The sequence below is a fragment of the Columba livia genome, chromosome 5, assembly GCF_036013475.1.
Source record: "Columba livia isolate bColLiv1 breed racing homer chromosome 5, bColLiv1.pat.W.v2, whole genome shotgun sequence".
NCBI lineage: Eukaryota > Metazoa > Chordata > Aves > Columbiformes > Columbidae > Columba > Columba livia.
Genome location: NC_088606.1, coordinates 18442482 through 18465711, shown reverse-complemented (window position 1 = coordinate 18465711; position 23230 = coordinate 18442482). Strand labels below are relative to the sequence as shown.

At 45.3% G+C, this 23230-nt stretch overlaps 1 protein-coding gene and 1 long non-coding RNA gene across 5 annotated transcripts in view; one reads left to right on the top strand and one right to left on the bottom strand.

Annotated features, from left to right (window-relative positions):
• The window catches only part of LOC110361322 (uncharacterized), a 44409-nt gene that overhangs the window by 9841 nt on the left and 11338 nt on the right, over positions 1-23230 (top strand). For both annotated transcript variants that reach the window (XR_010472816.1, XR_010472815.1), the window contains exon 2: positions 18250-18436. This is a non-coding gene — a long non-coding RNA (uncharacterized LOC110361322). The remainder of the gene's footprint in view (positions 1-18249; positions 18437-23230) is intronic.
• Positions 19969-23230, bottom strand: part of TTC7B (tetratricopeptide repeat domain 7B) — a 144431-nt gene continuing 141169 nt past the window's right edge. For all 3 annotated transcript variants that reach the window (XM_065063659.1, XM_065063660.1, XM_065063661.1), the window contains one exon: positions 19969-20979. In XM_065063659.1, coding sequence (XP_064919731.1) covers positions 20758-20979 — 222 coding nt within the window. In that variant the 3' untranslated portion in view covers positions 19969-20757. The remainder of the gene's footprint in view (positions 20980-23230) is intronic.

Below are 23230 nucleotides of genomic sequence, written 5' to 3'. Positions count from 1 at the left end.
CCAAAACTGCTCAGTAGGATGGGCACAATGTGAAATGCCTGCTTGGCAAATGCACTGAAAGCCCTGCCTCACTGTGGGAGCTACTGGGAACTTCGTCTTTCTGGCTAAATTAAGCTCTCATCAGGAACATGCTGTTGTAGGGCTCCTTGGACTGACAGGTGAGAACAGAATAAAAGCAAATGGAAGTCCCATGTCTACAGCTTCAGCCTGGAAACAAAGCTCAGATTTTTCATGGTCAGGGGAACCTCTCCTTTCCGCAGCTTGTCAAATGTTGTGGTCACTGGGAACTCAACATCGAGATAGGATATTTTTCCAAATGATGTGCTCATGTTCAAGTGGAGCTGATACAGGGAAGGCCTGTGGTCTCTGCTGGCAAACTACCTTTTCATCTGAGGACTCCAAAAATTTTTGCCACTGAAAATGCAGATCCCTTAGAAATGTCATTTATGTAGATTGTAATACAGTTGTTATTTAAATTGTTTTATTGAAATTGCACTGTTAGTCATCTTTTCCATGTTTTAGAAGACAGTCTGCATGAGAACTGTCATGGGGTAACCCTGACAGTCCTGCCTAGTTCATCCAAAAACTGGTGCTTGAACTTATTCTCAAGAAAAAGATTTATCCTCTAGTACAGCATTAGTCAGCAGTCTCCTCTGCTTCAACAGTTGCTATTTTTTAGTCTTTGGAAGGAGGGCTGCTTTAAGAAATATCATTTTAGTCATAGGGAAACTGAGCAGAGGTCAAGTCTCACCATCCTGAGCAGGAAGCTGCACTCCCACTTCCTTCCTGCCTCTCTCCAGATCTCAATGATCCACTCCCTCTCGCCTTTCTGTCACGGAGCTGCCTGGGGACTGAAACCTGGCCCCAACTCCCTCAGGAGCCTGCAAAATGCTCCCAAAAGTGGCGCCCCCTGAACCCCACTAGCTGCCTCCTTTGGTGAAGCTGCAGGGTACCACTTGGATGCTTCGTGAACCCTGGGCTACTCTCAGCTTCATGTCCATCCCTTACTGTTTGTCTCATGGCTCCTGGGAAGGTGAGAAATAAAGTGTCGGCAGCCGCAGAATGTGGGGCTGAGGCCTGGAGGATAGTGCAGATCTCTGCAGGCTGTGTCCCCCATCAGCACAACTTCTGCCAGATCGCCATGCCTGAGCAACACCCACTTGACCAAAGCACTTTGTCAGCTTTAATTATTATTGGTTTTGCTGCAAGTTGCATGTTTACTGCTTAGTTAACTGATTAACAACACAAGGCAACTATGATTTAATGCCGTTTTGCAAACAGGAAAAGTTTAGTCTTGTTCCTGTAAGTGACGCCATGGAGGGATATGACCAAGAGCCGCATGAAGAAGTGGGTCAGTCCTTGGGCCAGCTTACCAAGGAGGAAATGGCTGAGGATTCAACAGCTGAGCGTGTGCGTGCCTCGTAAGCAGCGCTTGAGGCAGCGCTTCCGCCCTTCGGCGCAGAGAGGAAGGAAGCTCAGGGGTGATAACACAGTGGAAGGCAGCGGTGGCTTGCAGGGTGCAGGGAGGAGGTGACTCCACACGTGTCTCTGCAGTCGGGCCAGGAGCTGTGCCGGGGGGTTCCAGTGGCAATTGCCACTGTGGTGGCAGGGAGAGGGCCTCCACAGCTCGGATGCCATGTCTGGCTAGGGAGAGACCCTGAATAGGGAGAAAGGGCTCAGATGCCCTGGTAATAACAAAAACACTGCTGGTGCTCATACTACCCTCTTGACATGGGGTGGAAAGATAGGAAGGAGAGCTTTCTGTCTGATTTAGAGGAGACATGTACATCTGAGGGGTCTTCACTTTGGAGATATGTGTCTTCACTTGGAAATACGTGTCTTCATTGCCCTGGACATGTCAGTGCTGTCACTGAGTGCTTTTGGCTGTCAGACCAAATTTCCCTCTATATATTACCCATCACTCAGGGTCCCCAAAGCTCTCTGCAGTCCTTGATTAAACCAGTGCCTTCTAGAAGTATATGAGTAATATGTGCTTCATACATAGGTAATATGTGTATTTCATATTATTATATATCTTATATTTTTTTAATAATTTAAAACAATGTTAATTTTTATACATGCTGATATACCGCTGGCTCTCTAAACTGATGTGAGGAAGGAACAAAACTGTTGGTCTCTTCTCCCATGTAGCAAGTGATAGGACAAGAGGAAATGGCCTCAAGTTGCACCAGGGGAGGTTTAGGTTGGATGTTAGGAAAAGTTTCTTCACGGAAAGGGTTATCAGGCATTGGAACAGGCTGCCCGGGGAAGTGGTTGAGTCACCATTCCTGGAGGGGTTTAAAAGGCATTTAGATGAGGTTCTTAGGGACATGGTTTAGTGCTAGAGTGAGGTTATGGTTGGACTTGATGATCCTGAGGGTCTCCTTCAACCTAAATGATGTTATGATTCTATTCTATGGATTCTTGCTTCCTGCATTTGCAAGATGCATTTATCCAAGGCTAGCAGAGAGCTTTGATAACACCAGCTGTGCATGTTCATTCTTACTTCGTTAAAGGTGGCCTTGTGCCTCCCATCCTGCTAAGCCCCACACATGGCAGGCTGATGGCCCTGGTGCTCCAGCCTCTTGGGCACAGAGAGGACAACAGACAGCTGTGGATAACGGGGCAAATCTGGCAAATACTGGCAGCTCCTTGCTGCATACATGGCAGTGGTGCATCCTCTGGGATGCAGCAAGTGCTGTCACAGTGCAGCAACTCGCCTTGCTGCAGCTGAAGCAGTGTGGGTTTGTTCAGCTGTGTCGTTTGCTGGATTTATTTTTATTTTCACTGTGACAGCTTTTACACAGGGAAGTCAAACTCTCCTCCTAGCTAAACCTTTATATTATTCCATTGCATTGCAATAGGAAAGTAGAAAGACTATTATTATCTGAAAACGCCTATACCTACGGTTAATGTACTATTAGGGAATGAAAGAGGAGGCTCCAAATTATTTTTTTTTTAAGTGAAAATAAAATTATGATAAACTACATCTCTTTGCTTGCTGAAGGATTGGGTGTAATGCAAGTTCTGGACAAAATGTCCAGTGGACACTTGTAGTCCTCCTTCTGAAGCCTCATCTTTCATTCATCTGCATGTGGTCTGATCTGCCAAGCAGGACACAGTATCTCTGAGAGCCATGGGCACAGAGAGCTGCCACTGAGCATCACCAATGGTTACTCTGCATCTGTCAGCTGGATGCCTCTGCAAGGGCCTTACTAAATGTTTGTCATTCACTATGTTGCATGCCTATGATAGGACCCTCTGTAAACAGAAAACAATTAGCAAACTGGTATCTAGAAAAGGTGTAAAAGATAAAAACCTCAGTCTGGGTTATACTACATTTTTAAGTAGAAATATCCCTGTGAGCTGCTGTTGTGCCCAGATTTCCCCTAAGCAGGGTTATTTTGTGACCAGAGGGCAGCTCATCTGTGAGCCCAGGTAATCTGTTTTGAAACCACGTTTCTGAGGAAACCTCATTATGTTGTCAAATGACACTGAGCTGGCCTAACATGCCAGTCTTCCAGAGCAGGATCTATGGCAGGATGTGATGTTGCATTGGGGTAAATCACTGGCCATCGGGGAGACCTGGGTTTGTAGGCTTTATTGGGACAACATGACATGTCCCAGAAGACTTCACATGGAAAGGTGAGAAGTGTTTCTGGTTTCCTCCTACCAATTCCAGAGCCCATGCTTTCTTGTCACCACTGTGGGGAAGTTGACCACAGGCACGCAGCAGAAATGGCTGCTGTGTGTGATAGGTGGTGGGGCTGTGTTGTAAAACTGCTCCCCATGACAAGCAGGGAGTGTTTCTGCAGAGAAGCCTGAAGCCAGGGAGAAGGTCAGGCTGGGCACATGGACCATGACAGCAGAGCACACGGCCAGCTGCTTGCTGCTGCCTTCCCCTGACTCAAAACACTGGTAGCAGAAAAGTGACCTTCTGCATCAGCCAGGCTTGGGCAAAGGGTGCTGTGTAGTGAGCCCCACTGACAGGAGATCAGTGTTTCCATACCCTGAAATTTATTGGACATGAAACAAATCAATGATAGGCACCATGGTTGTACTCCAACACGAAGGAGAATCAGTGGTGGGGTTGCTCTTACTGCAGTATGTCTTCAAACAGTATTTTTGTGGATGCCTGAACATAAATTGTATGGTATTTTCCTCCTTGCAATGAAAGACAGACCATTTGACTAAAAATAAAATCCAAATGCCAACCAGAGTGAATTCCTCCAGAATATTCCTTTTGGCCAAGCTGTTCTGAATTGGACAACAACATCTGGAAAATCTTCTGTGTCCCTTGGTTAGCTAGAGAAAAAATTGTGCTTGATCTTGGCAAATATCCCAGCTTTCTTCAATGTGCAGAATGCTTCTCTCCTTTTTGACCTCCTTGCTGGTGGACTCTTATGCCAGCCAAAGTTTAGACACTCTCGCTTTATTGAAACTGAAAATGGCTGGCAGCTGAGTTCAATACATGCAGGAATACGGTGTTTTATTCTTTCTCCAGAAAGGCACAGAAGAAGGGCTTTGTCCATCCAAGCATTACCCACAAAAGGTACGAAGCTGAGCAGATTTAGTCAGCTCCAGCCCACAGAGACTGCCCTTCCTAGGAGGAAAAACATCATTCTGTAACACATAAATTGGCATTTTGCTCCGTGGGTGAGGAGACCTGTCTACCATGTACCCAACTGGGCTGCTCCAGGAGTTGTCAGTAACAATGTGCCACCTAATTTGCTCTTCCAGGGAACCCAGTTACCCAGGTTTGAAACACCGGAGTTAGTCATCATCACCTTTTTAGCCCACTCTTCCATCACGTAATATGCAAGTACATTTTTACCTACCAGGGCATTTATTCCACTGGAAGGCAAAGGAGCAACACTTGTTTTAAAGGGAAGTGCAAGTGTGGGTAGGAAGTCCCTTCTCTATCCGTGCATGGTGAAGTCAGCTGCTGCGCTCTGGAGCTGACCATTGGGTTGGGCAGAGGGAGCCAAATCCTCTTCCTCTTGTGGGGCACACAAGGGCAAATCCAACCCCTTTGGGAACAGACACAAAAAGGGTCCCCATCTCCCACCCTACCCATGTCAGTGCTGGAGACAGATGGGCCAAGAGACTCTGCGGTTGACTCTGCAATTATTCACTAGTGAGATTTGCCCAGTTTCCCACCCACCTCCTGCCTGTGTCCTAAGAAGTGTGAGAATTTGATTTCCTGGCTGTTTCCAAGCTGACATGCAGCCCACGGGGGTGAATCACAGCACCACCAGCCTGCAGCCGGACTTGACTTGCCCTGAGCTGCTCACTCATCACCAACAGCACATCCATGGAGCAGGATGGCTCCTCCGCTCCACCTCCACCTCCAAACAGGCTTTGGGCTGGTGCAGTCCCTGCCTTCTTGCTGACATGGTCAGGAAACCTGTGGAGGGCAATCCAAAGCACCTGGGTGCTCCAAATTAGGCAGGATTTTTACTGCACTCTAGGGAGTGTGTCATACAAGATACATACCTATACCTAAATAACATGGAGAACCTTTTTCACATCATAAAGACTACCCATGTTTTCTGACATGGCCTCCCCTTAATTAGCGCTCCTCCCCACACACTACTTGATCCTGGATCTGTGTATCCACATAGATAGACAGGCTTTCAGTTGTGTGGTTGTTTTCTTTAATTAAAATTTGGTTTTGAGAAAGAAGGAAATGAGCTCCAATACCAGAATGTGACAGCTCTGGAATATTACACAGCATTAATCTCAGCAGTGGGTGGGAGCAAGACACTGAGGGATGCGCAGCCTGAGAAAACCGAAGAGGCTCAGTAAGTAGCAGGAGCAGATAAAAGCAGACAGATTGGGAAGATTTTTTGGAAGAGAAATATCACTATGAAGAAAGCAGACAGGAGAGAGACAATCCAGACCCCTCCCAGGGCAGACCTTTCAGTGAGTGCGTGCTGATGGATGGGGAATTGTTTTATGGATTTCTCTCATTTCCAGGCTCTTGGAAAACTGTTGTCTAGTGGCTGACCTAATGGGGAGTGCAACTGCTCAACACAGGGAGCACATCCAAGAAAAAAATGGAAAGCAAAAAATTAAATTCAGAGGTTCTCTTTCCCTATTTTTAGCTCATCTGCAAGATATCTGGAGATGCATGCAACTTATTTTGGAAGATTTAGAAAGCAGAAGGTGTTGCCAGTTCTTGCAGTATAAAAAACCAAATGTGCTGCATTTCTTGTGACAGATGATGAGCTGCAAAAGATACCTAAATAGACAGCATCAACAAACGAAGGCTGGTTTTAGACAGTGCATTAAAGATTTTTCAAGTAAAAACTGAAGCACTTGCCTCCCTAATGTTAAAGAGAAACACACAGGGAGAGGGACAGAGACTCAACACCTGTTGTTCTGTAGCTGGTGTCATAGGTTGTGTAACTGCTCAGAAATTAAAGAATTGCGCTTCAGCTGTATAGATGCTTTGCATTTCTAACCCACCCATAAGAGGGAGGTTGCATTTGATTATCCTTTGCAAAGATCCCTGTAGATCTGGTGGGGATTTGATGATAGGAGTCTTGTCGCTGAGGGTTTATCCATGTTACAGGCAGGCCAGGTGAAAACACTGTGCATGACCTTCCTGACCCTGTTAAGCATTGTGCCCTTCTGTGACCTGACCCATTGACAGGCTGCAGTCTGAGCTCCTCAAAGAGCAATCCTGAAACTTTCACCGAGCTCCCACCTTGACTTGAGGTCCAGCTTCTCCTCCTGGAAGGGGAGCAGTGCTTTAACCCTGGTCTGTGGCTGCCTTGAGCCTCTACTTGGTGCCTTTTTGCACAGACATGAAGACCTGGATTTTGTTTTCCTCTGAACCACTGCAGCTCACTGACGCCCACTGACTTACTCCTGGTGGAGACCTAAAACTGTCCCTCACCAAACAGCGCTACACCTCATGCACACAGGCTCCCTCTTTCTTCCAGCTGCATTTACTGCTAAGGGCTTGTTAACTCCCCAGTACATTTTCATTTTCCTGGTCAAACCAGGAATCTGTCTGAGGTGCCATCCCCTTGTGTGAGCTCTGGGAACATCAGCGTCCTAGAGGCAGAATCACACCAGAAGGTCATAGCCCTGGATTTGCGTTGTGTTCAGCCAGAAGGTTATTTTCTGCTATTCTCAGGCACTAATTGCTTGACGAGACTGTGTGTATGTAACACATCTTGTTTCTAATCATGCAAACAAGTATTTTCCTGGTCTTGGCACTGGCAGTCAAACTGTGATTAAAATTCGTTGAGTTTCCTCCTCTCCTTGGTAGCGAGCGTTCCCATCCAAGCCAACAGAGGCAGCTGCCTTGTGACCTGAGCCGCAGCCTGGACAATAAATTCTGCGAAGGAAGATGCAAACCTCCGGGAACGGCCAGTTTCCTTGGAAGGTCTGCAGAGCCTGTTGCTTAGAGGACCCAGCTGCATCGCTTCAGCAAGGAAAAGGCAGTGCTGCCCCACAATGGACAAAAGGGATGTGATATCCCAAGGTCTCCTTTGGCATTACATTCCCGAGTTCAAGGGAGGAGAGGCTGAAAAAGAGGCAGAAATGTCTCTGCTGATCCTGCCTGAGCTCTCTTGAAATGCCTTATGTCTGTGCATCAGGGCTTCTGTTGATGACCTGTGGGGCCAAGGAGGACTTGCTCAGCTCCTTGCTGCAGACCTTGGACATGGGGGAGTTTGCTTCTCTGTTATTCTTGTCCTTTAGTGATGCAGAGGACTGTGGCATCAGCAAGTGACGGCATGCAGAGAGGCTGGGCTGTGCTGCCAGCAGTGTGCCTGCTAACATCTGTGGGCTTGTGATGATGTGCAGGAGGAATTATATTTTCCAGTCTAGGTTGATGGAAATCATGACACAGCTTTGTTTCCCTTTCCCTCTCGCTTTCCTTTTCCCTTTCTTTCCCTCCCCTTCCCTTCATCTGTGGTTTGGGGTGGCCTTTTACTCCCTGTTCTCACCTGGAAATTGCCCTGAACAAGTCCCGGGCTGCCACAAAGGACCTGAACACGGGCAAGGCCCATGGGGCTCCCTGGTGTGCCTCCTGCATGCAATATGATTTTGACTTTCTCCAGCCTTTTGCAGACTTGGTAAGTGAGGCATGGCTGCCCCTGTGTCCCCTTGCTGGTCTCTTAGCTGGTGTCAGCCAGTCGAGAGGTCCAAGCCCATATCCCAGTTGGACGCTAATTTATTCAGGAAGGCTTGCTCCTTTGGCAGATGTTCCGCATTTCGCTGCATAAGAGACTCAGCTGTCAGCAGAGAGGGCAACATACATATTCAGGGCCTCCTTTAATGTTAGCCACTGCAGAAAGTGCCTGTCACTTGGCAGTAACTGCTTGAAATGCTGTACAGCTGTCGGTAACACGCCTTGGTGCACTCTGTGCAAGTGGGGAGCTCCCTTTCAGGCCTCCTGAATCTCATCCCATTTATTAAAAGGGCTGATTACTCTGATCTCTACTCCAGGATGCTTTTCACTAGCAAGGTGAATTTACAGTCCACCACGTCTGGCACACTTTCACCTTAGGTGCCTAATGAAATTCAAGTTTTTCTTCTAGAAGGTGGTTTAATGCACTTCTTACAAGTTTCTTGCAAATGATTGCCAGTAAGCCTTCTGCTATGTTACAGCGAGTGCATGGGGACATCAGGCTGGTTACTGTGTATTATCTGCCTGAGGTAGCTCTCCATGGACATTCAAAGTGGTCAAAGGTGGTTGTTAGTGTTTTCCATCTTACCCTACAAAGCTTTGAGTTGGAGCTGACAAAACACTAAATACCTAGCATGTAAGGGCCTGAGTGCTCTGCTAATAGCAGTGAAATGGGAGTTGGTGCATGCACAACAAATAGTTGATATAGTTGCAGTACCATATGTGTGATTTTTAAAAAATTCAGTTAGGCTTCCTGGCTTGCAGTTGCAACTTGAGCAAAGGCTGGAGGCCTCTGGTGTTGGAGTAAATGGTGCTAAGGAACCTGAAGCATGCAGTATATATATATACATATATATATATATATATACATATTTGGATGCTGGTGGCATCTCATGGGTGAAGACTTTCTCCATCTTGCTGGAGAAGAGTAACTGGAATCATTGCAGTGTTGCTCTTTCAGGCTACTTCAGACTTGAGCACATCAGAAACCATCAGAAGACAGTTACTGGAACCATCAGAACATGGCCTTCACCCAGTCTGCCAGTGTTGCTAGGACTTTGAGCTGAGACCCAGGCAAAAGCTGAACTGCTTATTCCCACCTGAGGTTACATTCCTTTGTGGTATTTTATTCCTCAGGTCTAGGAGGTTAAAGGGCTTCACTGGGTCACACTGTTTTCTTTAGGATGACTAGTTATTGTGCTTTTCAAGATTACTGGGCTTGCTTTTGCAAGGTAGGGGGCAGCCAGTAGCCAAGCCATGCTAACCAAGAAGGACATAGATCTGTCTTGGAGAACATCATTTAAGGATAAGTCTATATAATATACAGAGTGACACCCAGAAGAGTCTTTCACAACAGCAGGGTCAGCTCACATTAACCAGTATTCCTGGTGTAGCACCTCACTACAGGTTCACAAGGTGGGACAAGTTTGCTGTGCACCACTTTGCAGCTCTGCTGGTAAAGAAGATACCCAATCGTCAGCTGTTGCACCAGCAAAAGGACTCTAAGAGCTTTGTTGCTAAGGGATGGCCTCAGTGTGAGTTTTTATTATTAACGTCATGTGTCTGCCTGACACAGTGATGTGTGCAGAGCAGTGACAGTCACAAGTCATCACCAGCTGCAGCTACCAGTGAGTTAAAATGCTCCAGCAGCTCGTCTGCCTCCAGCTCTGGAGCAAGAAACTGGCAGTGCTGGTCAAGAGACTCGGCTTAGCAGGTACCTCCCTTTGGGGGCACAAATGAGGTCTCAGCCAAGCATTTGCTGCCATTTCCATGCTGGGGCAATGGATGATGGTTACCATTTGCCACACCCAGCATTAACTTGTGAAACATCTTAAGTCTGTCAGCCTGTGGATTTGCTCCAGGCAGACTGAGAACCTCAGTGCCATTTCCATTCCCCATCCAAGGCTTAGGGTTTAGTTAGACCCTCATCTCCCTGAGATGGTAATCTGGAGTTAACACAGGCACCAGTGGTGCCACCCAGCTGAATGCACTGGGAACAATGATGGAATGTAGGTGACCACTCAGGAAAGCAACCTGCACTTCCAGGGGTCAGGAGGCTCAAAGCACTAAAAATTCCCAAGTATTCCTGGTCAGTTCAGAAATTGGTGTGTCATATTAAACCAATCACCACATACAGCCAGAGGTGCTCAGCTTGGGCCCATTAGACATCTGATTCCTAACACTGAAGCTTCTGCACTGCTTTGCGACAGTCCCCTTGGGCTTTGTGTGCAAATGTGCCCAGATCAGGCCCAACAGAGGACACCAGCACCACTGGTGGCTGCAGTGACCTTTGCCAGCCCTGCCAGAGCCTCTAGCCAGGCTACAACAGCCCAGACCTTACAGCCTCACCCAGTCTATAGGGTAGTTCAGGCCTTGTCTAATCTGGGCTGGGATTGTTTGGACACACAGCATAGAGGGAGGCAGCTAATCAGTGTGGTAAGGAGGAGAATCAAGGAGAAAGCACGCCCTTTTGAGGCTGGCTGTCCTGCAAGGAGGAAGGCAAGGTTCACAAAGGCTACACAGTGTTCAAAGTATGGCCCAACAAGCGCAGAGTCCCTGGCTTGCAGAATCCATATGCTTTTTTTCTTTTTTGTAAGTCAGTGACTAAGATAAAGCTCTAAAACTCACAGTCACTGATACCACAGTAAAATTTCTGTAAGAGATTCAGAAAACCTGAATTTGACCAAATGAGGAAAACTGGCAATTTTAGAACCACCCGATATAACTCTGATGCTGACTAAATCAAAGCTCATTGCAGAACTGAGCCTGACTGCTGCAGCTCTGGCCATAGCACCATACCATGTAATTTTTCCTGCCTCTCTTCCTGCAGCTATTTATACCACCCCCACTTCACGCAGGCTGCAGCTGCCGCTGTGCCTGAGCATCTCAGGCTGAGTGAGCTGCTCTCTGGAGGATGCTTTCTTCTAGGAATCAGGACACAGAAGCCGTTGGAGCGCATCATTCAGTGTCTCCCAGTGAAACGGGAAATCAAGGATGGAGAACAGGATGGAGGCAGCGCTTGTCACTGATCACATCATCCATTCTCTTTGCACAGAAAGGAGTCTGAAGCATCAGAACATGAGAAGAGCATTGATATGCATGTAGAGGGGAGTAGAAGAAAAGGAGGCAGAATCCATGTCTGCTTTTGAACTGCTTATAACAAAGCTAATGCACACTTCCTCCAAGATGGTGGGAAGTCCAGTTTTCCTGGAGCATGTGCCAGCCCTCAGGAGGGCTCGTTAGCTGTTTTATGACCGTCCCTGCTAAATTAGTGGGAATGGACTTGACTCACCTTTGGACTTGACTCACCTTTGGCTAAGCCTGTTAGACATTTATCTTCTGTACATTCAGTGCCTCATTTCCCAGGCAGAGTGAGGCTGTCTGGGCAAAGCCCTTGCTTGCCGTGTGTTTGTATAGCCACACCACAAGGCCGTCACGTTGCTGTTAGATCTCTGGACGTTACAACACTGAGGGCTTGTTGTGCACCAGGATTATCACCTGGAGAACACCTCAGGTGTAGGCAAGGCTTGGCACAGGTCCCTTGTCTTTCAAATAAGAGTAGGATCCACCAGTGACCTTGCTCTCTAAACATAGCTAAGATTGCATCCCAAATACCACAGTATATCACACCCAGGGAAAATCCTATTAGAAATATCTGAAAAGGCTGGATGCTGACAGAGCTGTCTCATGAGCATGGCGACATTGCTGGGACTGTCAGTCCATCTCATGCCAGAGCCCTCAGTTACTATTGGCCTAATTTGGGCCTACAGCAAGAGAATTATTAAAAACTGCAACCCATGAGAGGCAGCACTGAATGTTTGGTGGTGACAATGGCCAAGAATCACAAATCAAATCCATTTTGAGGCCAGGAAGGGAAATAGTTGTGCAATAGCATCACTTCCTATTCAGATTTTCTACAGACAGGGAATCAAGGTCTAGGATAAGAATCACAGGGTGAGGCTGATACATTCTGAGGTATGTTGACCATTTGTTTCGAGTCTTCTCAGTTGTGACCTATATAACCTGTGCCTCCTGTCCTCCAGTATTTCTAATGAAGTTGGGAACTATGGATCTAGGCTACTGTTAGACTCCAGCTAAACAAATTCTCACGATGCATTTGTAAGCTACAGTGAGCGAAGTTCACCTTATTTCTGAACAAGAATGTCTACATAAACACGTGGTATATTTTTGTCTTACAGATTATCAGTATCACAGTTGCACCAAATGCATTTTAATTTTTCTGAGCATCTCTATTATCACCCAGTCTCAATTTTTCAAATTATAATGTAACAAGAGACATCAGTAGCATAATACCTGAGGCTGCTATTCACAGCAAAGGCATCTCAGCTGGGAACAGAAACCCACAATGCTCTTTCCTACTGCATTTCTAAGGGCAAGCATGGTGCTCTGCAGCCAGGATGGGACAACCACCCTGCGAGTATATGTGGGTGAAACCCAGCTGGGAACTGCCAGACCAACTAACTTGTGCTCTACCAACCTACTTCAGCCTTTGTTTTGATGAAGAGTGAGGGCAACAACAGTGCAGGTTCTCAGTAGGCATAATCCAACCTAATTGCTGGCTACTTCTGAGAGGGGCTCACATCACTTCCCCACTTCCACTGCCTCCTCTGCAGTAAAAAAACAACCCCAAAAGTAACGGCCTTGAGCACCGTGAGCTGGTCTGAGTCACCCTGCAGCGTCACATTCATAAGACATAATGCAACAGGAGCGAAGCAAATGCAGGGACAAGGTCTCCTTTTCAATAATATCTGCTGATGGTTTGGGTCAGGCATAAGATGAAGTTGCACCATAACCTGGCATCCAAGACATGTTTTGGTTAACTCTTTCTGCTGCTGAAGCTCAGCCTTGCAGTACAAGATCATTCAGGTGAAGCCTCTAACACAAACCAGATGATGAAGACCTTACCAGAGCTCTCTGCCAGTAGAACATGGAAACTGTACAAGGGTTTGTTTGCATCTGCTGGTGGGCCCTCTCTGGGGCTTTTCATAAACCAGAGAAGCTTGTGCCTACTCTCTTTTTTATTTTTAATCTCTAAGATGCCGATGCTGGCTGACTCAGCACACATAATGAAGCAAGTGTTCGCAAACAGGTGTGTTGTGACTTAGTGCTCCATGTGGTGCTGCCGCCCTGTGCAACTCCTGCCTGGGGAGGCAGGGGTGCCAGGCAGGGGCACCTGCCCCAGAAATCTGGCTTCCCACAGGCTGCCCACCAGCGTGGGGAAGCACCAGAGACACAGGGCAGTGGGATCATCACACAAGCAAGACTTACTCCTGAAGCACACGTGTGGGAAGAAGTGATTTTAGCCTAAAAGCATGTAGGTCCCATGTCAGTAAAGGCAGTTGCTGGGTGCTTCAGTCATAGGACCTGCCCTGCAGGTTGCAGGGTTCCCGTTCCAGCACCCAGGAGTTTGTTACCCTAAAAGCTGTCTTGCAAGATTAAAAAGAAAAAAAAGCCCAACCTTCTGGCAGGGGCCCTTAAAAATAATTGTTCAGTCAGAAGATTTGTTTTATTCCAGATAAAGAGCTATTTTTTGCAAGGCAGTCGAAAGGAAAGCAACTTGTTATGTTTTATGGCCTCTATTGCCCCCTCCAGTCCTACATTAGTAGTCAGTGCTTTTTGAAAAACAAATATCCTGGGAAAACCTGCACTAATAATAATGTTTCAAGACTCGTTACTTGATATACATCTGACATGCATTGGAAGTGAAAATTGAGGTCAGAATTTCCTTTTCTGGCACCACCAACTTTCTATCAGAAAAAACAAAGTGTTTATAGAGGAGACAGCTTTACAGGAGCTGAAGTGAACTTGTGGAGGAACTTCAAGTTTTCCCAAAACTTTCTGTCATAGGTGTACGATGCACCTGCAACCTGGCTTGCTGTAGCCTGCAAGCACGTGTGCAGAAATAATTACACTTTAAAAAATTGTAAGCACGTACATTTTTCTCTTTGGTGGCAAGCCCGAGGGCACACATGCTGATCAGATGCTTGTTCCTTGGCTGCACCAAGGGGAGGGAGCCCCAGCTTCACCCTCCTCCCAGCACAGTGGGGCTCAGCTACAGAAACAAACAGAAAAACACTGACTCCACACCTTTTTTAAAGCCACATCACTGTAGTAATAACCAACAAACATTACCATTACCTTATGTCTTATGTCTACTGATTATTTTTTTCAAGCTTGATAGACAGGGCACCTTGATTAATTCCAAACTGAAGAGTGTCATTTTCTTTGAGAGACAATTTTAGAGGCAGAGAGGGAGCCAAGAGTTAGTCATGCTGCTCCAATGCAGACGGGGGGAGCAGGCTGTAGAGATTTATACCCGGGTGGAGCAAACAAGAGTAATGTCTTCAATGGAGGTGCCCACCTCAGGTAAGGGCACAGGGGAAAATAATTCAGCACAACAATAACACATTTCATCAACCCTTTAATGTCCAAAATAGGATTTTACACTCGGTTCCTCCACGCAACATTTCTAAGTGAAGGCATATTTATAAAAGCAAAAGCACTTTTTCTCCTACCTTTGGGAGCTTTGCTGTGCTCCTGCCATGCCTTACGGACTGCATCCAGAAGATCATCGGTGTCACCTATTGGACTCAGAAAATGTCCAGGAAAAAATGACAGTGCAGTGGCACTAGTGCTTGTCTGTCCCAAGACTGTGCACATAATAGGACAGAAACAGTTACATCTTTTCAAAGAATTTGTAGATTAAAAGGTACAGTTTTCCATCTATGAAATAATAATTAGGGAGACTAGGCACTTGGGCTACAAAGGTGCTTTGAACTGGGAACTAGAAAGGCCAGGCAGCCAAGGTGGTGACAAACCAGCACATCAGGGCCATGCCCCCCCCAAACGTGGAAGAATGAAGTCTGACCAACATCCACCCCATAGATACTCTACTTCCCAAAAAAGCTTAGGGTACATTTCTTTCTGATTCTCTTTAACTTCACTGTCCCATCTCTTCAAGCACACCTGCTGGCTTCGCAGGTCTGAGAGACTCCCACCAACTTTGACGTAACTAGTGACAAGAACCATGCAGGTCAAAAGCTGAATATTTACCGTCTTCCCTGTTGTCCATGAGCAGGATTCTTACCAGCTGTTTTTTTGTGACAATACAGATGCATATGGAAGTGCAACACATTCTCATATAATCTGCTGGTGGGATCAGAGAAGGTAGTTTGGAGATGATGAGGTTAAATTGATGAAGTGCTGGAGAAGTGTACATGCTGAAAGCATATCTCAGTGTACAAGGTTTTTAACTTGATGCTAGAGAGGATGATTGATTGCCAGATTGATGGTTAAGGAAAATGTCATTTTAACTGACAACTGAACAAACAAAGAATTAGTGAGGTAAATCTGGAACTCTGATATACCCAGACTTACACTATCATTTCAGAGTAGAACAGTCTACTCAGGAAAAAACAGATTTTCAAGGAAAATTGCAGCAGTTTTAAAAATAGCCTTTGATGTTTAAAATGCAGACAGTGACAAAAGTTTTCGAAGATACAGTTAAATTAGTTCTGCTTGGGTTGCTTCTGTTGTTCCTGTGGTTCGCTATCAATCATGAAAGAAAAACAAATCCTGGAGTAAAAATGGTTATCTGCACCAAAACTAGATATGAACTGCAACCAATTACTTGAATGATAAGTTTTCTTATCGTAAGCACTGCGGAGTCAGACATTTTATCATATGCAACAGGTTGTTGTTACACTCTAGCACATGCTTAATACATCGAACATTAATCGCTTTGAGGATCACAAGCACACTGCAGAGGAAGGGAAGTCCCCTTCAAAACCTGCTGTTACAGTCTTAGGATAAGAGGAGCGTATTTGATCCCTGCTGAAAGGCTGGAGATCTCAAGCTTGTGCAACTTGTCATTATAGCGATACAGAGTGCCTGACAATGCAATTTAATCACCATTTTAGGCTGGTGCAACTACAGGCTGCTGTGTGGAGGGGAAATCCTGTCTCCCCTTCTGTTAGTGTTACTACTTATGCAATAAATCAGAGGAAAGAACTACCTGGAGCCTCTCTTAGACTTCTACTCAAAGCTTACTAAAACCCTGCTGCAAGGGAGCAAGTGATTGGCTTAGTTTTCAGCTGGATCAATCCCCGATTTATCTCACTGTTCATCTGAACAGCGATTATTTCTGACAGAGGCTGGTGGAGCAAGAGCACACGTAGATCTGCATGTCCACTTAGAGATGATCAGCCACAAAGTCCAGGAGCAGCCCTCGTGCACATGACACGGACCCACCAGCACCAAGGGACACGCTTCCCCGCACTGGCTGTCCACGCTGGAGCTGCTTGTACCGCTCCTGTGACCGAGATACCGGAGTGGTCTGAGAGCAGATTGCAAAAGGCAGATTTTTCTGTATATCAGCTAAAATAGATATAAAAATACAGTTACAGCTGTAAAACTGAGTAACTTTTTTTTTTTTTTTTAAGTTGAAAACTAGAAACAAATGTTGCGGTTTAATTAATAAGCTGCATGGATTTCCACTCCTGATTGAAAATTCCTGAATGTACAGTCTTACAGTGATAACCCATTTTTAAAAAACAGGTAGCTGAGGCTATTCCCAAGAGGCAGAAGCTTGTGGATTTACAGTGAAACTGGTTCCAGTGTCAGAAAAACGAAAGAGATACTCAGGTTCACATGATACACACAACAGCAGTGACAACTTCTCCACAAATAAAATACATGACACAATTTGACTGCTAACCTTTCCACTTTGGGAGCTTATCAAAAGAGAGGCCAGGACTTTAAATTAAATGAGAAGAATCAAAGAAATTGTGCTATTACAGAATTCTCCTATTCTTCACTTTTGTCTGAAGGTCTCTTGAGGAACAGCACCAGTCCCAGATCTAGGTGCAAACTGTCTTGTTAGAAAAGCTTTGATTTTATAATAAAAGGTGAATAAATACTGTGAAGCAGCATACTTGTGAAAGGTACTCTATTGCAATTTTCAGTAACTGAAGTGGAATAGCAGAAAGGCTCAGGAGGAACTGAATTAAACAAATAACGGTTTTGCAGTATCTTTTGGTACACCAGGTACCAATTCCAATGGGATGAAGTTCAACAAGGCCAAGTGCCGGGTCCTGCACTTTGGCCACAACAACCCCCTGCAGCGCTACAGGCTGGGCGCAGAGTGGCTGGAGAGCAGTCAGACAGAAAGGGACCTGGGGGTGCTAATTGACAGGAAGCTCAACATGAGCCAACAGTGTGCCCAGGTGGCCAAGAAGGCCAATGGTATCCTGTCCTGTATCAAAAATAGCGTGGTCAGCAGGACAAGGGCAGTGATCCTTCCCCTGTACTCTGCATTGGTGAGGCCACACCTGGAGTATTGTGTTCAGTTCTGGGCCCCTCAGTTCAGGAAAGACATTGAAGTGCTGGAGCAGGTCCAGAGAAGAGCAACACGACTGGTGAAGGGACTTGAACACAAGACCTATGGGGAGAGGCTGAGGGAGCTGGGGTTGTTTGGTCTGGAGAAGAGGAGGCTTAGAGGTGACCTCATCACTCTCTATAACTACCTGAAGGGAAGTTATAGCCAGGTGGGGATTGGTCTCTTCTCCCAGGCAGTTAGCAATAGGACGAGGTGGCATGGGCTTAAACTCTACCAGGGGAAATTTAGGCTGGATATTAGAAAGAAATTCTTTCCAGAGAGAGTGATCAGGCATTGGAATGGCCTGCCCAGGGAGGTGGTGGACTCACCATCCCTGGAGGTTTTTAAACTGAGATTGGACATGGCTCTTAGTGCCATGATCTAGTAAACGGACTGGAGTTGGACCAAGGGTTGGACTTGATGATCTCTGAGGTCTTTTCCAACGCAGTCAATTCTGTGATTCTGTGATAGTGGGTGCCAAAAGACAACAGGGCCAGAGTGTACACAAACTGAGACTAGTGAGAACATCTGGCAAATAAAAAGAGAGAAAAAAAAAAAGCTAAAGACAGTGGAAAAACAAACATGCAGAACAGGCACTCTAAAAGGGGAAGGAAAACTTTTTGCAATGAAGAAGATGACAATTTCTCCTGGTTTCTAAATAGATTTGAAAACACTACTTATTACAGCCTTTTGGTCCATTTTACAGACAACATATGGTCTAAGCACTAAGGAGTCACAATCTGAAAGTAGCCTCAGCCCATGAAATGACATGGGGGGAAAAAAGAAGAGGCAAAAATGAAGAGCTCCCCCAAGTTTAAGTCTTCTGCCATTTGGAGATTCTCACTGGAGCATGCTGAGCCTGTCTCACAGCAAGGACCCTCCATGCATTTGAGGTGAGTAAGCTCTCTGGCGAGCAACAGACTAAAACATTTGCTGTTATTTTTCTGAATCATCTTTTATCTTGTGCTAAGCACTTTAAAACTGCTTCTTGTGACAAATCAGGTAAATACCAAGGAGCACCCAGTCTGACGGGGAACCTGGAATTCTTCCCAGGCTCCATACGAGCACAAGGTTGTGAATGAACAAACACCAGACTGCCCAGCTCGTTCACACCGAAAATAATTGCAATAAATGACTCTTCTCCACACATCCCAGAAAGACTCTGGCAAGTATTTATCTACTAAACATTTGGCCCTATTACTACTGATATTGCAGTAACATCTTACCAGCCAGCTTTTCCTTCAAGGGACGCAAAGCACAGGAGATGTTAAGAAAGAGCTCCTGTGGTGGTGTGCTCCCACCACCCCCAACCTTGCATTTTCTGGTAGCTCTGGTCAAGTGATAACCACCCATGATGGCTGTGATGGGAGCATCTGGTCTTGATGGCTGCACAGTGGGAGACAGATAACAGCACACAGCCAATGGCTGATGTAGAATAATGTGCCCACCTGGATGCAGTGCTGGTCCATACCTGGCTCAAGCCCAACTTGGAAGAAACTGGCATCTGGGGTTGCCATGCAAATATGACTGTGAGTCAATCACCTTACTACATAGTGGACAGCCCAGAGCCCTTTGAGCTCTCCTGCACAGCAGTGAGCTGCACGCTGGGCTCTCCCCTTGGGCAGGGACGCCCTTCACGGTTACTCCTTGAGGTTGTGAGAATCCTTATCACATCAGATACTTGGTATGTGAATGGAGAACAAGTGCAATGAAATGTTGCAACCTCAGCTAAATCATATAAGGGGTTGACTGTACATATGTAATTCTTTAGACATAAACCCTTGACCAAGTCTGAGGCTAAATCTGGATCCAGCTGTACCTGCACTTATCTCTGAGAAGCTGTTTAGAAAGCCAGGGTGTCCTTTCTGAACCTCGTGCCTCAACGGCAGGGTCTTGCTGACAGTCTTGTCCTACCCTGTCCCATATGCAGTAAATAATCTCGTGTACCTTGCCATTGAATCTTCTTAAACCACTGTCACATTTACTATCAACCTTTGTTATCAATAAACATATTGCTGCTTCTCTCTTATAAGTGAAGTGCATCACTCCATTCACAAGAACTACAAAGGCAAGTAAAGAAAACTAAAGAATAGTGTGTAAATATTTAACATGCTCTTCCCAAGCACTATCAAGGTACACAGAAATGTCCACATATTATTCAGAGGCACAGTAATCTGGCTTCACTGAGAGTTGGAGTGAAAGGAATAAAAAAAAAGGAGAAGAAGTGAAGATTTAAGGAAACCTGAAATCTAAGATAACACCACCACTGGCAAAGAGTATAGCAGTTTGTTTTCTCTAGATTGGCCTCATGGTATTTCATTTTGGTGTTGCTCATCTTTGAGGGCAGATACAAGCCCCGCATCACAAACGTGTGATCACAAGACATCTGTATAACCATGGCTTCCTAACCAGGACACAGGAAAGGTTCCATTTAAAAATCATTTTATTATTAACATAATCTTCCCATTTAGCCAAGTGTGGGTCATGTATAAGGAATGTCGGTAAATATTCCATTTGAGGCTTCTTTTTACATATTTCCATTGATAAATAAACTCTGAATTCACATAAAAAAGTTAAACTTAAATAACTAATATATTTTTTGTAACAGGCATACACTGGTAAAATATAAATATTCTTGTACTCAGCCTTTGCTCTAAATAGAGATAACAGTTAGCCACACATTACAGTTATTAACAACTGAAAACAAGAACTCAAGTGATTCTCTGGCCTGGACTAAAATAGAGATGGAAACAGAAAAATTCACATTTTGACTTTGGGCCAAAAGAGGTTGAGAGGCAGGAAGAGAACAGTTTTATTAACAGCCATGTTAAAAATAGTCTGCTCTGCCACTGAATTTTAACGGGAATATATTATTCTACGTCTGGTAGTTGATTCCATTATAATTTTATGTAAGACTCAAGTATCACGAACAGAATATGGCACATTATCCATGAACAATATAATGATGTTTTAAAACTACAAGGGCAAAACTGCAGGCGATATGAGTGATTTGGTACTGGCTGGCCATTCTGTCCTCTCACTCTAACATTAATATATTGCATCACATCACCGGTTTGGCCACTTTCCCGCAAAAGACAGGAGTTTGTTACTTGTAGCTCTAAAGTTTTCCTTACTAACCAGTTACCAGGCAGCCTGATACACTGGGTTTCCTCACCCAGAAGTCAGACCAAAACAGGTTGACCGAGATGCCCTCTCAAAGGACTCTGGGAATGATGGTAAAAGGGACCACGGGACTGCTGGCTTCCAGCTCCAGCGCTGTCAGGAAGCATTCAGTTGCAGCATCATCGTTGCCTTGAGCCTGCAGCACCTCTCCCAGGCCATTCCAGACCTCATGGGCTGTGGAGTTCACCTGGACGGCATCTCTGAGAATCTTCTCCGCCAAGCTATAGCGCCCGAGCTGGTGAAGTATCAGAGCCTGCAAGAAAACAAAGGAAAAATGGTTGAGATTGACCAGCACGACTTCCGTGAAGCTCAGATGATATATTGCAACAGTGAAGCAAGTGTAGGTAGCTCTTGGGTTCAAAGAGAAATGACCTGAAGCAGGACTGGGGCAGTTTATTCCACACCAACAAGGAGTCAAATGGCTTTGTACAGAAAACAAAGACACTGAAATTAAAAAAAACTGAATTGAACAACAAAACCTCCAATCACCAAAACTTGGTAAGCACCTGAGCTTTTGCAGCAAGCTCCTCTGTCTAAAGTCCTACTAAGGGGTGTTTGTATCCCGTCTGTGCATCTCAGCATGCAGCTCACGTCTGATCACATCTGAGATCACACACACAGCACCAGCGGCTCTCAGGGGTGGCTCTAACAGAACCAAGTTCAGCCCCACGAGCAACAACCACAGGATTTGATTCATCCTGTGAAATGGGACGTGTGCTGGGGCTGACGTTGTACCAGTAGTGTGGAAAGGTCCAGCAGGCAGACAACCTCCTCAGTAGTTTCCTAGACACAGATTCTTCGTATTCCTCTGCAGGATGCAATCCAATACAACACCACACGATCCAAGAAGATGTCCAAAGCCAGTAGGATATGGGCTGAGTGAGGCAGTGGAATTCTCCATCCATCATATTTGGCTATGTAACTGTGCCAGAAAAGTTGTGGAATGACCAAGTAAAAGAGCTGGGATTATAATAATCCTAATGAAGTTATGCATTTTTACCTTATGATTCTGTATTGCAAAATGTATAGGGAACACAAATCTTTGATTTTCAGACAGGCATCCTGATTACATGCTTACAGGTTCCTTATGACTTCTCCCCTCACAGCTCCTGCACCTTGGACCATGATTTCTTTTATTTCTCTCTGTAACACCTGTCCCATAAATCCTTACCAACCTAAGCATCGATGATTACAAAGTACTGAAATTCCATGCAACTCCTACATATCCACCAGGCTGACCTTCAGCATGGAGAGACTGCAAACTCCATCCTGTAGAGCAACAAAGGAGATTATGCTCTGAAAACAGTGTAAAGGGCACTGTACAGTATTGGCAAATAAATAAATAAATGCAACAAAGGCTAATTTCTACCAGGCTAGCAGATGTTCTCACATAAAGGTGCCAGAGGGCTTTTCTGCTTTTGGATTTTTTTTGAGCTGTCAAGTGAGTCAGCATTTCCAGAGAGAGCAGTACTTAAACCCAAAAGTCACACACCTCTCAGGGCCCGTACTTTTTCCCTGCAGGAAAGTGACTGTCAGCGACTGGTACGTATCAAATGTGAAGCTACAAAAAAATAAGCAAGGAAGTGGAATATATGAAGATGGTTTGGAGGCACGTACTTAACCTCAGTAAAATTAAAGTGTTCTTAATTTTTGAGACAAGATTCTCTAAACTATTTCCAAAATTCTTCCTCTTTTTTTTCCTGCAAAGATTTGTGTATTTTATACTAAACACGTGAGTTCTTAGAATATCGGTAATATTTTTTTCCCAAATATGCCAGACTATTTTCCCTGCTTGCTAAGGATACAAGCTGTTCTTTTCAAGAACAAAGGAAACAACCAAATTTTGCCTGTTAATGGAACACAAACACATTGTGTGACATCTGCCCTTTTCTATATGGATAAATGTGTGGCTGAGATTTTCCAGGTGATAGAACTAGAGTGAATACTGCCTGTTTGCCTGATGTTATACTTTTCTAAGAATATAAGTGACAGAGCACTACTGAAGGAACCACTTTTGCATGGGCAATCAGGTGGCATCCTTTTCCCTTATGCTTCTGAAGCCACAGCTGGTTAGAGGGAGAGTCTCCTGAAAGCCAGCCAGTTACTGGTGTCTCAGGCTGGGATGGTATGAAGATGCCTGCCTTGGGTATCAGCAATGAGACAATGAGCTTTGCTTCCAAAAAGAAGCAAGGGAGAGAAAATTAGATTTGTTTCATGCAAAGCATCAAAAGGACAGTGACACTTGGTGGGCTGAGCTCAAACAAGTGATCTAGAGAAGGAAGATATGATGTCCTCTGAGTCACTAACTCCCTCAGAATGATGGACAGATGCCATATATTGTGAGTGCCTAGCTTGTAATCTCCCTCCCAATGACTTTATGAAAATTCCAAGGCACAAAACATTGGAAATTGCTTGCAGTCCTTGCCTGACTCTGCTCTATTAAAGCATCACACTAGAGACCAGAGGAGAAGGAGCAGACATGCCTGTCACACAGCAACAACCTC